We start from the raw sequence: 14631 nt of genomic DNA on the forward strand, positions 1-14631 counted from the left end.
TGGGATAAAAGTCCCCCCACACCCTCAAGCGGTCTTGGGACAAAAAACTCTGATGACCCACAGTTATTTATTAACTCAGTGCTATTGCACAACCCTACAAACCAAAGCAGTGACCAAAAGGGCTTGGGAAGCTGCACAGTCAGGAGAAGAGAGCAGAGGAAGACCCAAGGAAGAGACCAAAGGGGAGATACAGGGAAGTCACAGAGTCACTGCAGGACACCACAGCCATTGCTCAGAAACCATAGCCTTGATCAGTGCACACCAACAGACACAAACTCGTCTGGACCTGCTGAAGACGTTACTTTGATGCAACAGATCTCTCTGGTGAGAAGCATGCTGAAGGCCAACAAAAAGTCCAGCAAAGGCTGGTCCCACAGTGGCTGGTGCCACTTGGCAAGGGGGCCCATGACACCAGCAGTGCCCCTGGCCTGGGAATCTGCAGTGTCTGGCAGCTGAGCTCACCACATGCTGTACTGGTCTTTCTAAGTCTTCAGGATCCAGATTCTTTTTACTAATTTCCAGTCTGCAGGGCCTGAAGATTTTCCAAATTCCTTCTTTTGCTTCTTTCTTTCCCACATTTCCATGTTGTCTGTGTGTTATGGCAGTTGGCTGACCACAAAACCCCAAAGAGACTTTGAATCTTCATGCTAAGGTAACCCCCAACATCTGACAGAAAGAGGATGACTCCCAAGGAGACTGACTGCCACTGAACCCTTGTTGCTTAGGAAGGCCTAAGTGTGACAGGAACACATGGGGACAGTGCTACTAAGGCTAGAACTGGATTTGCTTTATCATGTGTGGTTTTGGGGAACAGCAGATAAAAGAGGACAGTAGGGTGACTGCAATTATTGTGCTGTCTCATTGTACACGGAGTTACAAGATAACTCAGAAGTCAAGGGTGACACGATGAGTAATTCCTCAGGAACCATCAATACCTAAGAAAGGCTCAATGTCCAACTCAGTGGTTAATTATTAGCAATTTCTCTGATTAAATCCACATGTTTTTGTAAATAAAACTATCCATAGTGCTACGTCCTCCAGGCCAGAACCATTACACTGCTCATGAGAGCTGTAAACTGATGCAATGAGTAAGAAGTGAATGGAGCACTCACTCAGCCCTTCTCCATCTGGACTGCTGATGTGATTTGTCTTTCTGGCACTGGCAGAGGTGTCCTCTGGCCTTGCTCAAAACCACTTGGAGCACTGCTGCCAAGGGGTACACTTGTTTATGACACCTCCCTACATAATGCCCCATCCCATTGTTTATCTCAGTTTTTAGTACAGGTCACATCTCATCCTCACCCTGGCTTTAGTCTCTCACTCAAGAGTTGAAGTGTTGCCCTCAGCATAGGATTCCGCTCCCTCTGATGTTCAAAGCAAGCATAACCCACTTTCTCTACCCTCACAGCTGGGGCATGCTCCTCTTAAAAACCCACAAAGCTTTACTGTCCTTCAGCTCCTTCCCTAAATCTTCCTCCACTAAAATACCCAGAAAACATTCACTGGGACCAAGGTAATCTAAGTAGCACCTCTTTGGCCAGCAATACCATCGTATCCCTGTGCTCCCCTCTCTTTATCCATCTGTTATACAGCATGTTATAGCTTTTCAAAACTAGGTATTGATTCGTGCCTGTCTCACACAGGGTCTGATCCTGAGGTCTCTGCCAGGCAATCAGCCAAACTGCTCCAGCCCTCACTGCTCGTATCTTCTCTGAAGTTTCTCTGCCTCGTCGTGTTCTTACCCCATGTTCAAAAACATGAGGCAGCCTGGTCAGCAGAATATTCTCACCTTAATTATCATTATTATGATACTGGTAGCCCAATCTTAACAGAGCTACCAGTATCATAATCACGACCATGACTCAAAATCTCAACATAAGTCATGAACTCTTATGAACTCTCATGAACTCTCTATTGACCATAATAATAAATTTAAACACTCTTTCCAAGTTTGGATTCTTCCCTACAGCCCACACATCTGTCAGTGCTGAAGCAAGCTCTGACACCAGCACCATGCAGTCACTCCCTTCCCAGTTCCTCTGTTAAGAACTTAAGTTCCCAAGGTATTTTTGGAGACACCAATACCTCTGATGGATTCATGTGAAAAAGTGGATGTACCCTTTAAACTGAAAATATGTAGTCTTGATGATGGGTTTTCAATAATGTGATTGTATTTAAGGTGACAAAGGTGCTGCCACCTTGTCAGGTATCACATTTTTTCCATACATCCTCACAGGCTGTAAGCTATTGCCAAGATGGGAAATCTATACCCAGCATTTCTGTCCTGAGGTCCAATGTCTTGGCTGTCAGAGGAATCCTCTTCAGCTTTGTGATCTTTTACAGAAGAGCAGGCAGAATGGATAAAGGTGCTTTACTTCTAGGACTCTACACTTCTAATGCACCCTCTGATACCATTTAAATCTTTCACTGGGTATTTTACAGAGTAGCTGAGTCTGAGGCTTCAATCCTGACTAGGCAGCAATGATCCAACAGGCACATTCCCCAAACACTGTCTAGAAAACAAGCAGTTTATGCTTTATGTTGGGACAAGGACCTGGAAACTCCCTTAGAAAAAGCAGCTTGTCCTCCCAAGAAATCTCACACACCAACCCCACCTCGTGCATTGAGGACCCACAGCCCGGGATGGCTCACAGCTTCCTCACCCCATCAGCCAGGTGCTTCTCACCACTTACACCTGTTGCATTGCTAATCCCCACCTATGCTGCTGGCTGACCACAGCTGGCCTTGTTTCCCAGCTGTGGCCATGGTGTTTCCCACCCTGGCATTCTGGATGTGATTCTGTATTCTCTGGCACAGCAGGGTCCCAATTCAGGCTATGCAACATGGGTCACGGTCTTACCTGAAAACATAAACAAACTCTAGAAAAGCACAGCAAGAGGGGGGCAGCTGCAGTGTTTATTTGACAATCACATGCAGTGCTATACAATTCAGTCCCCCTGCTTGCTCACCTCCCTTCCTCCCAAATGCTGCCCAACAGCTGCTGCTGCTGCAACATCTGGAAATGAGTCCTTTTATTTAAAATGGCCAACATAAGTTTCCAGGCCAGGGACTTGAGGGAAGGCAAGGGAAGAGGTGTCAGGCTCCATCACCTAGTGCACATCCTCTGCAGCCTGGGGACGGAAGCAGTGCCCATCAGTCCGTGTGCCAGGGCACACCCTGGAGTCTCTGTGCTCTGGGCCCTCCACTACAGAATGTTCTTGGCAATGGCGTTCAGGGTCCTCACTTTGGCCACGTCTGCCACCTTTATGGAGTACTCGGGGGCAGAGAAGGACGCTCCCATGGCAACGTTCGGGTTTCTGTCAGGAAAACCAGTGATTAGTGGTGACCTGCTGGGGACACGGAGGAGTAAGATCCACCAAGAAAAACACCCCCATATTTCCCCTAGCTTCAGCACTGGCCAAAGATGGTGCCAGCCAAACCTAAGTTGGGACAGTAATAGAAAGAACAATAATCCAAAGAAGTGCAGACGTAGGGACAAATATAGCCCATTCCTCACTCGTATTTCAGAAGCACATCCCACTGGCTTGCCAAATCCTACATGTTTATGTTAAAAGTTTAAGGCAACTACACCACAATCCGCCTTCCCAAGTGCCCTCAGAACTCCTAGGGCACCAGTAGCAAGAGAAATGCCCCAAGGATCTGGTGCTGCATGGAACTCATGTCCACGTGAGGAGCACTGCTGGATTCATACACTGCAGAATATCAGGCACCATGATCCCAAACAGAAAAGCACAACTAGCACTCAGGAAGCCGTTTGAAATTAATGCCAGTTCTACAAACCCATGCTCACATTCATTAGCCTTTCCCTCACAGAGTTCTGCTAAAAAATAAACACAAATAATCAGTTACCTGAACTTCATCCCTGAGTCCCGAGCTGAGCGAGCAGAGCAGTGAAACTCAGAAGCAGTGGAGCCTTCCAGAATCCTCTGCAGGTTGCGCTCCGTGATGCCACCTCCTGGTGGGAACAAGCCCGATGTCACACACCGAGCAATGACACTGTTCCAGACCTCACCACTAAGGGACAGGAGCCTCATACACCGAAGGGAAAAAACAGCCCTTGGGGCAACAGAGACATGGGCAAGTGAAAAGGGACGGGAGAAGCCTTGGCACATGCTCTCCCACAGATCTAGAGCTGTCCCCAAACCCTGCAGGGAGCAATAGCTGCAGGGCTCTGCCCTCCCCAACAGGCTGCATGGCCTTTACTCACACCAGGACAGGAGCTGCTCCTCCTGGGCAGCTGGCTCAGAAAGCCAGATCAGAAAGTGGATTCCAGGGCAAGGAATCCAGGGCAAGGAGGCTAGCCAGGAAAGGCTAAGGATTGCAGGACCTGGTACAGATGACAAAAAACATTACCTGGCACCACCACAATTCTGCCCTTTGCCTGAAAGAAAAGTAACATACATGTCAGTGATGTTATTGAGGACCACATCCACACGTGCGTTTGTGAGGCAGCAAAGAAACTTCACATGCAGCATCTTCCATAAGCTCATGGATGTCACCATGGTTTACAGTTTGTGTGCTCTCACCCATCTTTTTTGTACCATTCATGTTTTAAAATGAAAAGTGGAAAAGAACTTGCAGTTACAGCTAAGACAACCTGTCACCATTCCCTCCTGCCTCACCTGTTGCCCTTTCCTGAAAGGAACTGTGAGACACTCAGCAGTGACCCCACTCTGCTCTTTGTGTGGGATCATCATGCCAGCTGTCTAAACCTTCTCCCATCACCCACCCCAAATCTGCAAGCAAGAACCCAACCAGGTTTTGCTGTGGGAGATTTCAGGGCCCAGCCTACATGGACTTGGGGAAACAGATTAAAGCCAAGCAAGAGAGGGAAGGCAAACAGTCCTTGACAGAATTCCCTTCCAGAAACGAGGGATACCATAAAGCAGCTGCCTGCAGGCAGTGCCAGGATGCAGCCACAGTAACCCAGCAGAGCACAGCAAGCACTCACCTGTTCTGCAAGCCTCTTAATCAAGGACAATCCTTCCAGTGCTGAGCTGTCACAGCCACTCGTCAGCACCCTCTCAAAGCCCAGGGAAATCAGGGTCTCCAGTGCCACCAGAGGGTCATGCACCATGTCAAAGGCTGAGGGACCAGAACAGCAGCTCAGAAATCACTCAGTTCATTGTGCTCAAGCCCTGTCCCTCAGCCAGCTCCCCAAAGGCAGAGATAGGAAGGGTCCTGCTCACACCCTGGGTTCACAGCTCCTGACTGTAACACTCCCCTTGCAGAGTGCCAGGGCATACCCAGACACCTTCTCTCTCACAGGGCAATGAGACAGCTCCCAAACCTGAGCCCCCTGGACCTTTTCTCTTATGGGGAATAGCACAGCCTGCAGAGCTCTCCCTCTCCAAAGAGCAACCAAAGAAGATCAAGCTCAGCTCCCTCGCAGCCCCTCCCTCCCCCAGCAGTGGGACACACACAGACTGGCCCCTGCCCAGGGCTGCTGTCCCTGCAGACTCACCGCGGTGAAACGTGACGGGCAGGGGACGGCACACGGCTGCAAAAGAACACACGTGGTCAGTCCGGGCTGGAACAGAGTCCCTTGTGCTACAAGCAGAAACACACCTGAGAGGGCAAAGGCTTCTCAACCATTCCTAGGGAGCTCAGAGAGTCCCCATTCTTGCTGGGAACAATGCTGCTCATCCAAGCTTTTTCGTGGGGAAGAGTTCTTCTAACCTTTGAGAAGGCAACAAACCTTTGGTTTTATGGGTAACACCAAAATCCCCCATCCTATCTGGGACATGCAGAACCCTCATTCCCACCACAGATGTGTTTCTCAGCAGGAAGGAAGCAGGGAAGTTGTATCATCTAGCTGGGGAAAGGCCAGGACCATTGCTCTTTGGAAGCAGGGGAGCTGATTTTTGTGATTTCTTTCACTACCTACAATTTCTGCTCTCAGACCACAGCAAACTTCACCCGAGGTCCTCTACTTACTGAGAAAAGCTTATTTATTTCTACAGAAAGATATCCACCTACTCTCTGCTAAGTCCTGGCAAGACCCTTGTCCTTTGCTGCACTCCTTACAGCACATTCCCCTTCGTATGAGAGCCTCAGCACCACATCACCAGGGAAAGCCCCAGGCCTCTTCAGCTTTGGCCGTAGCTCCCAAAAAACATGCAGCAAGAAAGAGAATTTCCTTCTGCATGTTTGTGCCTGGGCTAACAGTCTCCCACTGCAGCTTTTCATGTGTTCACACCTCTCTCTTATAATCTTTTCTCCTTCTGTCTGTTAAGAGAGAAAAATGAAGATGAATTGCCAGCTACACACAAGGCCAAAGTCCAGGAGATACAGATCCTAGACACCTGCAGTAAGGACATAAGGAAAAGAACAAAGGACAAAGAAAAATGCGAGAGAGAATTCAACAGGTTAAAGCAGCTCACCTAAGCCTTCCTACACTTTGCTATTATGTCCCAGGTGGCCTCAAACTCTGTGTGAATGGCTTGGAGCTGTGGCCCTCGGCCTGCAAAGTTTCTAAAGTACTTAATGTCTCACAGGTATGGCAGGACATGAAACCGAAAACGGTGGAAAGAGATGGCAAGACCGCAGACAGGATGCACAGACCCAAGACCTCTGTACATTTCTACGGCACCGGCCGGAGCAGCGCCACAGCCCCGCCAGGCCCAGAGCTCCGCCTGGCAGAGCTCGCCCTCACCCAGCAGCGCCGTGCAGAGCTCGGTGTCGATGCGCCCGTCCTCGGTGAGGGCCCCGAACACGAGCCCGTCAGCGCCGTGCAGCTTGGCCAGGCGGATGTCGGCCTTCATCACCTCCACCTCCCGGTCCGAGTAGAGGAAATCCCCGCCGCGGGGCCGGATCATGACGAACACCGGGACCCGCACGCACTGCTTCACCACCTGCAGCAGCCCTGCCGGCGGGACGGGGGCGGCTCAGCACCGGCCGGGCGCGGCCGCGGCGGGAACCAGCGCGGGGAGACCGGCGGGGAAGGCGGCCCGGGGGCGGCCGCGGCTCACCCATGCTCGGGGTGGTCCCTCCTTCCACGAGGCCCGCGCACAGCTCGATCCGCCCGGCACCTGCGGAGAGGCGCGTCAGAACCGGCCCCGCCGCGCTACCGCCCCCTCCCGCGAGGCCCCCGGGCCTTACCTCCGCGCTCCGCGTTGACGGCGGACTCCACCGAGTCCACGCACACCTCCATGAGAAACCCATCGTCCATGCCTGCGGGGCGGGAGCAGCGCGGTCACCCCGGACCGCCCCATGGCGCCCTCCCGGGCCGCGCCGGCCCCGCCGCGGGCCCGCCCCGCTTCCGCCTCAGGCCCCGCCCCCCTCCCGCGCTTCCGGACCCGCCCCCTCGCGGCCCGGGCCCGCGCCGCCCGTTGGCGCGAGGGCAGGCGCGCGGGCGGGCGGAGGCGCGGGACGCGAGCCGGGCGCGCCCACGCCGGCGCGCGGCGCGAGCAAGCCCCGCCCCTCGGGCGCCTCGGCCCCGCCCCCGCCGCCGCGCGGGCCCCGCCCCCGTCCCGCACGCGCCCTCAGCACCTGCGCTGGCGGCGCGCGGGGGTCGCTGCTCTGCGCTGCCGGTCACGCGCCGCGCGATCGTCATGGCGACGCCCGGGCGGGCCCGGAAGTGCTCGTCCCGCGCTTCCGGCGGCGACACTTCCGGCGTGGCTCGGGATGCTGCGAGCGGCGCGCGGCGGGGCCTGGCGGCTGCTGCGGGGGGGACCCGCACCGCCACCGCCGACACACGGCCGCCTGCCCCCGCCGCTCTGCCTCCCGCGCCGCCTGCTGCAGCAGGCGCCCCAGCCCGCCGCGCCACCACCGCCGCCGCCCGCCGTGGGGCGATGGCTGCTGGTCTGCAGCGGCGCCGTGGCCGGTGCCGTGGTGCTGGGCGGCGTTACCAGGTGAGCGCGGCACCCCTAGCCCCGCCGGCAGGGGCGCACAGCGGGGCCCTGGAGGCAGCCACCCGTGTGTGCCCTCCGGTCCGCGCCGCCGGTGACCCTCTGCGGTTGTCCGCACACCGAGAGCCTCTGAGAGCCCCTCCCATGCCTGCCCTTTTTGGCTGCAAGGGGCCGTGGTGGGATAGGGCTGGGAGTACCGCGGAGACCGTTCATGGTCTGTGGGTGCCACTGCGGGGCAGCTCTTACACATTTATCGTCATTTTAGGGATGGTCACTCACAGACTCTCTGATCTCCATCCTGTTTCTAGTTGAGGGCTTAAGGATTGTCTGAACAAGGGTTTTAAGATTTATCATAGAGCCACAGAGTATCCTGACATCGAAGTCCCAGCTCCTGGGTTGCTGTGCAGCCCACAGCTCTCACTTCAGTTCCGTAGATTTGCTGACTGCCAAGGAGTGAGTTGTACCTGTGGGTGTCTCTGCTCCCAGGCTGACAGAATCAGGCCTTTCTATGGTCGACTGGCACCTGGTGAAGGAGATGAAACCCCCCCGAACGCAGCAGGAGTGGGAAGCCGAGTTCCAGAAGTACCAGCAGTTCCCAGAGTTTAAAATGTGAGTGTGCAAAACTGGAAGGAGGGTGGGCTGAGAGCATCCCTCCTGCGACTGAGCCACTCATCAACCCATGGTAAGGAAGAAAATGTTTTCTGAAGTCACTGGGAAGGCGCACAAAGCCTGCCTGGTGGTGGCTCCTCTGCTGTTCTCTGGGGAAGGCCATCCCATGCCGTGCAAAGTTCAGCGGGGGGCTGTGAAACAGTTGCTTTATTGTCCCTTAACAGCCTGAACCACGACATGACGCTGCCAGAGTTCAAGTTCATCTGGTACATGGAGTACTCTCACCGCATGTGGGGCCGTGCCGTGGGCCTGGCCTACCTGCTGCCTGCTGCCTACTTCTGGCACCGCGGCTGCCTCAGCCCGCCCCTCAAGGGCCGTGTGCTGGCACTCTGCGCGCTTGTCTGCTTCCAGGTGAGAGCCCTGACAGCCTCTGAGGCCACTGAGTGACCCCACAGATCATCCTGTTTTAGCCCCCTCTGAATATCACCAAGTGACCCCACAGATCATCCAGTTTTAGCCCCCTCTGAATGACCTTACAGATCATCCAGTGTTAGCCCTCCTCTGAATATCACCAAGTGACTCCACAGATCATCTAGTTTTAGCCCCCGAACCAGAAATATCTTTTACTGCACCGGTTTGCTCAGAGCTCCGTCCAATCTGACCAGGGATGGGGCACCCGCAACTTCTCTGGGAAACCTGTTCCAGTGCCCACCACCCTCACTATAGTGGATATTTTTGCCCCCAGCGAAGGAGAGGAATGATGAGGAGGACTCCATTGATATCAGAAGGCTAATTGATTACTTTATTATACTATATTATTCTATACTCTATTACATTACATCTAAACTGAATGTGCCAGGCACCCAACTGCACACACTTGTGACTCTTGTGACTGTCAGCCCACAGTCCTGACACACACACACACGGCCCTGATAGGCCAAGGAAACAAAACACCATCACTTTGAGTAAACAATCTCCATATTGCATTCTACTTTTGCACAAACACAGGCACAACAAATGAGATAAGAATTGTTTTTCCTTTCTCCGAGGTTCAGAGAATGTGAAACCCAGAAATATTCTTGGGAAAAATTGTGCCTTGCTTTTCTCTGTGAAGAGAAATGTGGTGACGTCTCACAGCACAGAATTTTTTTCCCAAATCTAATCTAAACCTGCCCTCTGTCAGTTTGGTATCTTCTGATTCAGCATAACTAAGACAGTGGGATTCATGATGGCTTGGTGTCAGTGACACACCATGACAGTGTGTCAGTGCTGGTAGCTAGTTGAAAGTAGAGGAAACAAGTTGCTTTGCCCCTAATGTTTATCCCATTTTAGTGGTTGCTGCTGTCCTGTCTGGCCCTGAGCCCTCTCCTGTTTTGTTAGGGGCTGCTGGGATGGTACATGGTGAAGAGTGGTCTGGAAGAGAAGCCAGACTCGTACGACATCCCCCGGGTCAGTCAGTACCGTCTGGCAGCACACCTGGGCTCGGCACTGGTCCTGTACTCTGCCAGCCTGTGGACAGGGCTGTCTCTGCTGCTTCCACAACACAAGGTATGCAGTGGTGTGTCAGGGCAGCGTCAGTTCACAGGGCTGGGGTGTGATGTGAACGTAAGGAAAGGATGTGAAGGCTGATGGTGCCTCTCTTGTAGTCTCTGTTCCTGACTCTGATCTAATACTTACAGTGTTACAAACACCCATTCTGTAAACTTATGGTTATGGGACACTTGCTTTGGCTCGTGCTGTTTGGATCAAATTGATGAGTCTCAGAATTTGTGGAAGCTCAGCCAGGGGTGTGCCTGGCTGGGGTAAATTATTTATGCCAGTAACTGTCTAGGGGCCACTTCAGTTTCTGCACAGAGCTGGACTTGATTAACTGAAGCATGGCTGCTGTGTGGTGGTCTGTAAAATCCCCCTCTAAAATACAAGCCAACTCCTTGGCCTGTGTGTTTTGTGAAGGCTTTTCTTAGCTGCTGCCAACAACACTGGAAATGCCTTGATTATTTCTTCTTTTCTTTTTATTTTACAGTTGCCAGAAACCAAACAGCTCCTTCGCTTGAGACAATATGCTCACGGCACTACAGCTCTCATTTTTCTTACTGCTCTTTCAGGTAAAGCTCTTTCTGCTGTCCACTTTGTGACTCATTCCTCTCTGCTGGTTTGTTTTTTTCTTCTGTTCTGTGAGCAACCCCATCCATGCTCTGGGAAAACTGCTGCTGTCAGGGATCCTACAGTCAAGAACCTCCTCACTGGTCTTTCCTGGCCAGGTGGAGAGGCACCTTCCAGCCTTCCTGTGCTGTGTCATCTCTGTATATCTTGCTAAAAAAAATTCAGGATCAAGCTGAGCTCTTGAATGAGAGCTGTGCAACCTGGAGTGACACCTTTGTCTACTCTGGTAGTCTCATTTTCTGCTCTGGAATTACAGGTGCCTTTGTGGCAGGGCTGGATGCTGGCCTTGTGTACAATTCCTTCCCCAAAATGGGGGAGCGCTGGATCCCAGATGATCTCCTTGCCTTCTCCCCCGTGCTGAGAAATATCTTTGAGAATCCTACAACTGTCCAGTTTGATCACAGGATCTTGGTAAGTGCTGTCTTCCTGATATGTCTGGGCTGCTTCTTGGTTGCCTCCTGCAGCCAAGCTGTCTTCTTTGGGCTGTGGTTCTGTCAGCTTGAGTGATTTCCAGGGTGTCCAAAGGGCCTGAGAGCGTCTTACCAGTTTGCTTCTGCAGGAAGAGGAAGTTTAGCATTGTTTTTTATTTTCAGTGTGGCCTTCTTCCTTAAGGAGCTCTTCCTCCTGCGCAAGTAACACACTTTGTTTCTCTGATTCTCCTTTTCCATAACATGAGCTACAATCTGGGGTGGCCCTTGCTATTGAAATGTCTGGGAAAGCTGTGTGAAATCAAACTTGGAAATCCTGATATTGAATGCTTCCTGCAGCATTTCTGAACTTGTTTTGCACAGGAGTGCCCTGTGGGTATATCTCAGCTAGTTAGAGCAATCTGGATATTAAATGCCACTGGCAGCACTGCTGTGAACTAAGCTGTGGCTAAGACTAAAAAAAGAAAGATTAAGCTGGATCACCTTGGGTGACCTGCACAGCAAGATTATGCTGGTGAGCTACAGCTGAGTGGTGGAAGTGAGATCAGCTTTCCAGATGACAGCTTCCACCTTCAGTTGTCAAGGTGGCAGCTGGGGAAGGGGCAGACACAATCTCTAATGACTTGAATTAATGAGAAGCTGTTGAAAAGTAAAGCATTCATTTGGAGGAAATTAAAAGTCTCTGTAACTTCACTTAAATTTCAGGGTTGTTAACCTGATGGTGTGGAAGCTCTAGGATTTGGTCATGGCCATTAATACATTTCTTTAGTTAAATACTGTTCACACAATTTCTTTTACTGCATGGAAGGCGCACTGCACCCATTTCCCTTGAACTTTCATTGAAGGGTGGTTGTTTCCCTTCCCTTCTGTAGGGAATTGCCTCCATCACAGCTGTCACAGCGCTGTACTTCTTCTCGAGGAAGATCCCACTGCCTCAAAGGACCAGGATGGCTGTGACTTCCTTACTGGCTGTAGCTTGCATGCAGGTACTGCCCTTATTTTTTTCCTACTCCTTTGTAGCACATTCACAAGGCAGACCTGACCCCACTTGGATCTGTGCTGGCTCCGAGAGTCCAGAGCTGAGAGGTGGAGCTGCCTAGACCCCAGACCTCACTATACTGCATGCACACTCTGAATTTGAGGTGGCTTATGGTGTGGCCGTGACCCTTTCTAACACCGCATGGGATCCCTGGTGCACCCACAACTGCTCTTACCTCTTCTCCCTTCTTGGCAGGTGGGCCTGGGCATCAGCACCCTGCTGCTGTATGTCCCTACGCCTCTGGCTGCTACGCACCAGTCGGGCTCCCTGGCCCTGCTCAGCATGGCACTATGGCTCATGAGCGAGCTCCGGAGAGTTCCCAAGTAGCGCACCGGCGGGGGAGCCCTTCCTGGAGCCGCTCCGCCGAACGCAGGGGCGGCCGAGCCCCGAGCCGCGGGTGCGCAGGGCGGTGTGCGCCCAGCCGGGCTGGCGCGGGAGGCGGCGAGTGCGAGCTTTGTAACATAAAGGAGTTTTGTGAAGCGGCTGTGTCTGGCTGGGTGCTCCTGCGCGGAGCGAGCTGCGGAGCGACGCGGGGGCCGGGCCGAGCGGATCCGCCAATGGGAGGCGCGGGCTGGCGGCGCGGCGCGGCGGCGGCGGGCGGGGCGCGGCGGCGGCGGGCGGGCGCAGTCCGGTGCGGAGCGGCCATGACGGCGCACAGCTTCGCGCTGCCGCTCGTCCTCTTCTCCGCCTTCTGGGGCCTCGTGGGCATCGCCGCGCCCTGGTTCGTGCCCAAGGGGCCGAACCGCGGGTGAGTCGGGGCTCCTCGGGGGGTGCCGCGGTCGGGGGTTCTGGAGCTGGGCCTTCCCGTGCTAACGCCGGTGTCTCCGCAGGGTGATCATCACGATGCTGGTCACCACCGCCGTGTGCTGCTACCTGTTGTGAGTACCGCGGGCCGGGCCCGGTAGCCTTTCCCCCACCTCCCCTGGCTTCACCGAGACCGGTGGCTGCTGCCCAGCGTCCTCCATGGATGGAGGCTGGTCCCCGGGCTGCGGCCCGCCTCCCTCCCGGGCCCATCACTCCCGGGGCAGGGGCCGCTCCTGGCGCTCTGGTCCTGCCGGGGGCCTGACAGCGGATTGCGTCCCTTTGCAGCTGGCTCATCGCCATCCTGGCCCAGGCCAACCCCCTGTTCGGGCCGCAGCTGAAGAACGAGACCATCTGGTACGTGCGCTTCCTCTGGGAGTGAGCAGTTCCTGGGAGTTGGCGCCTCAACAGAGACCCCCATCAAATCCATCACCGTGAGTGGCCAGGGAGCTGGGATGGCAGATATCCCTGCTCACCTGCCTGTATCTGCCTGGGGAGGGAGCTGCAGCCAGCCCTGGCTGGGCTGGGGGAAATGCTTTGGCTTCAGTGCCTTGTGGCTGTGCTGAGCTGGTCCCAGTGTGGGGCTGCTGGCTGTGCGCTGGGCCTGAGCACATCCAGCACTGTAGTTCTCAAATTTGTGGGAGCTCCCTCATGAATGCAGTTTGGTGCTAACTTCTCTTCTTTTCTCCCTCCCCCAGCTCTTGTAGCTGTTCCAGCCTCCACCCTCCTGTACCAAACAGCTCCCAGAGGTGCTGGACAGAGGCTGGACCCACTGCCCAAGCATACCTGGAGCACTGCAGCCTGAACCAAGCCCAGCAGGCAGCATCCCTGGATGAGAGCCTGCTGATCTGGCCCTAGGAGCAGCCACGCTACCATGGAGAGATCCCCTCAGCTGGCCCAGTGCTGCAGTGACTGGGACCCCATCCTGTGAGGGATCTGTGTGTGGTGCAAGCAGATCCTGCTCCAGCAGTGCTTGTCCTGCCCTCTTGGTGTGTTCAGCCCTAGTCCCCACATGAAACCCCTGCTCGTAGCCCAAGCTGCCCCACTAGTTGCCCTGTCCCTGATCATCACATCCACTGGCTGCCTGTCTGCATGAGAACACAGGAGCCATTGCATCCCTGTGGAGTGAGCAGTGCCCTGTGGTGGGGGTGGTCCCTGCTAAGGCAGATTCTGGCTGTGGGTGGAAGAACAAAGGGTTGACCCTGGAGGAGCATGCAGACCCCCGTGGGTGTGGTAAGGGAGGTGTTGGGGTCTGCTGGCAGGGATGAAGAGAGGGCTGTCTCCCAGCTGAGCAGGGAGGCAGCTGCAGTAGTGTTTAGGTATTCCACCACAACAAGATGGGTCCAGGTTCTGAGGAGAGCCAAGTAGGGCACTGTGTTTCAGGTTTCCCCTTATTTATTAGATAATTTATCTATTTATTTATTTGTCTGTGTCGTTTAACTTGTGTTGTGGAAATAAATCCTTTTTCTAGGAAGTCATGCTGGAGACTGAGTCACTTGCTGCTTTGAGGCTGAACAAGTCTTGGCCTTATTCAGATGCCTTTCCTTTCCCCAACACTGTTCTGCACCATGAGAACAAGGCTGGGATCCTCAGCTGTTGAGCAGGAGATCAGCAGCACACTGATGCATGGAAAGTTTTATCCTTGATGGCACCTGTGTGCTCATGCTGTGAGACCAGGGTCACAGGGAGGGAACTGTGTGTGCTAGAGAGAGAACTGGGT

General features: G+C 54.0%; 3 protein-coding genes across 4 annotated transcripts; 2 read left to right on the plus strand and 1 right to left on the minus strand.

Annotated features, from left to right (window-relative positions):
• Window positions 1-2896: 2896 nt before the first annotated feature.
• On the minus strand, window positions 2897-7591 carry CUTC (cutC copper transporter). 2 transcript variants are annotated; one of them, XM_036385548.2, is made up of 9 exons: window positions 7513-7591; window positions 7123-7194; window positions 6993-7052; window positions 6677-6886; window positions 5486-5521; window positions 4973-5106; window positions 4375-4402; window positions 3871-3976; window positions 2897-3317 (listed from the first exon to the last, which is right to left on the minus strand). In XM_036385548.2, the coding sequence occupies exons 1-9, from the start codon at window positions 7574-7576 to the stop codon at window positions 3206-3208; spliced, it is 822 nt and encodes a 273-aa protein (XP_036241441.1). In that variant the 5' UTR covers window positions 7577-7591; the 3' UTR covers window positions 2897-3205. The 2 variants fall into 2 exon arrangements, with proteins under 2 accessions (XP_036241441.1, XP_054371555.1); XM_054515580.1 differs by lacking the exon at window positions 6993-7052.
• Window positions 7592-7637: 46 nt separating this feature from the next.
• LOC118688547 (cytochrome c oxidase assembly protein COX15 homolog) lies at window positions 7638-12589 on the plus strand. Its single transcript, XM_036386199.1, has 8 exons — window positions 7638-7874; window positions 8358-8480; window positions 8705-8891; window positions 9861-10028; window positions 10504-10585; window positions 10900-11054; window positions 11944-12057; window positions 12306-12589. The coding sequence occupies exons 1-8, from the start codon at window positions 7648-7650 to the stop codon at window positions 12435-12437; spliced, it is 1188 nt and encodes a 395-aa protein (XP_036242092.1). The 5' UTR covers window positions 7638-7647; the 3' UTR covers window positions 12438-12589.
• Window positions 12590-12718: 129 nt separating this feature from the next.
• Window positions 12719-14389, plus strand: LOC118688297 (V-type proton ATPase subunit e 2). Its single transcript, XM_036385770.1, has 4 exons — window positions 12719-12858; window positions 12941-12988; window positions 13200-13345; window positions 13610-14389. Exons 1-3 carry the CDS (start codon window positions 12755-12757, stop codon window positions 13291-13293), a joined length of 246 nt encoding a protein of 81 aa, XP_036241663.1. The 5' UTR covers window positions 12719-12754; the 3' UTR covers window positions 13294-13345; window positions 13610-14389.
• The last annotated feature ends 242 nt before the right edge of the window (window positions 14390-14631 follow it).

The sequence above is a fragment of the Molothrus ater genome, chromosome 8 (assembly GCF_012460135.2).
Source record: "Molothrus ater isolate BHLD 08-10-18 breed brown headed cowbird chromosome 8, BPBGC_Mater_1.1, whole genome shotgun sequence".
Taxonomy (NCBI): domain Eukaryota; kingdom Metazoa; phylum Chordata; class Aves; order Passeriformes; family Icteridae; genus Molothrus; species Molothrus ater.

Coding starts and splice junctions, on each gene's coding strand:
- CUTC (XM_036385548.2), bottom strand. CDS start 7,576: ATGACGATCGCGCGGCGCGTGACCGGCAGCGCAGAGCAGCGACCCCCG. Junction 7,195..7,512: donor CCCGCGCGCCGCCAGCGCAG/GTGCTGAGGGCG, acceptor CCCGCCCCGCAG/GCATGGACGATGGGTTTCTC. Junction 5,107..5,485: donor GCCCGTCACGTTTCACCGCG/GTGAGTCTGCAG, acceptor CTGGTCCCTCAG/CCTTTGACATGGTGCATGAC.
- LOC118688547 (XM_036386199.1), top strand. CDS start 7,648: ATGCTGCGAGCGGCGCGCGGCGGGGCCTGGCGGCTGCTGCGGGGGGGA. Junction 8,481..8,704: donor CAGTTCCCAGAGTTTAAAAT/GTGAGTGTGCAA, acceptor GTCCCTTAACAG/CCTGAACCACGACATGACGC. Junction 8,892..9,860: donor GCGCGCTTGTCTGCTTCCAG/GTGAGAGCCCTG, acceptor CTGTTTTGTTAG/GGGCTGCTGGGATGGTACAT.
- LOC118688297 (XM_036385770.1), top strand. CDS start 12,755: ATGACGGCGCACAGCTTCGCGCTGCCGCTCGTCCTCTTCTCCGCCTTC. Junction 12,859..12,940: donor CCCAAGGGGCCGAACCGCGG/GTGAGTCGGGGC, acceptor GTGTCTCCGCAG/GGTGATCATCACGATGCTGG. Junction 12,989..13,199: donor GCCGTGTGCTGCTACCTGTT/GTGAGTACCGCG, acceptor GTCCCTTTGCAG/CTGGCTCATCGCCATCCTGG.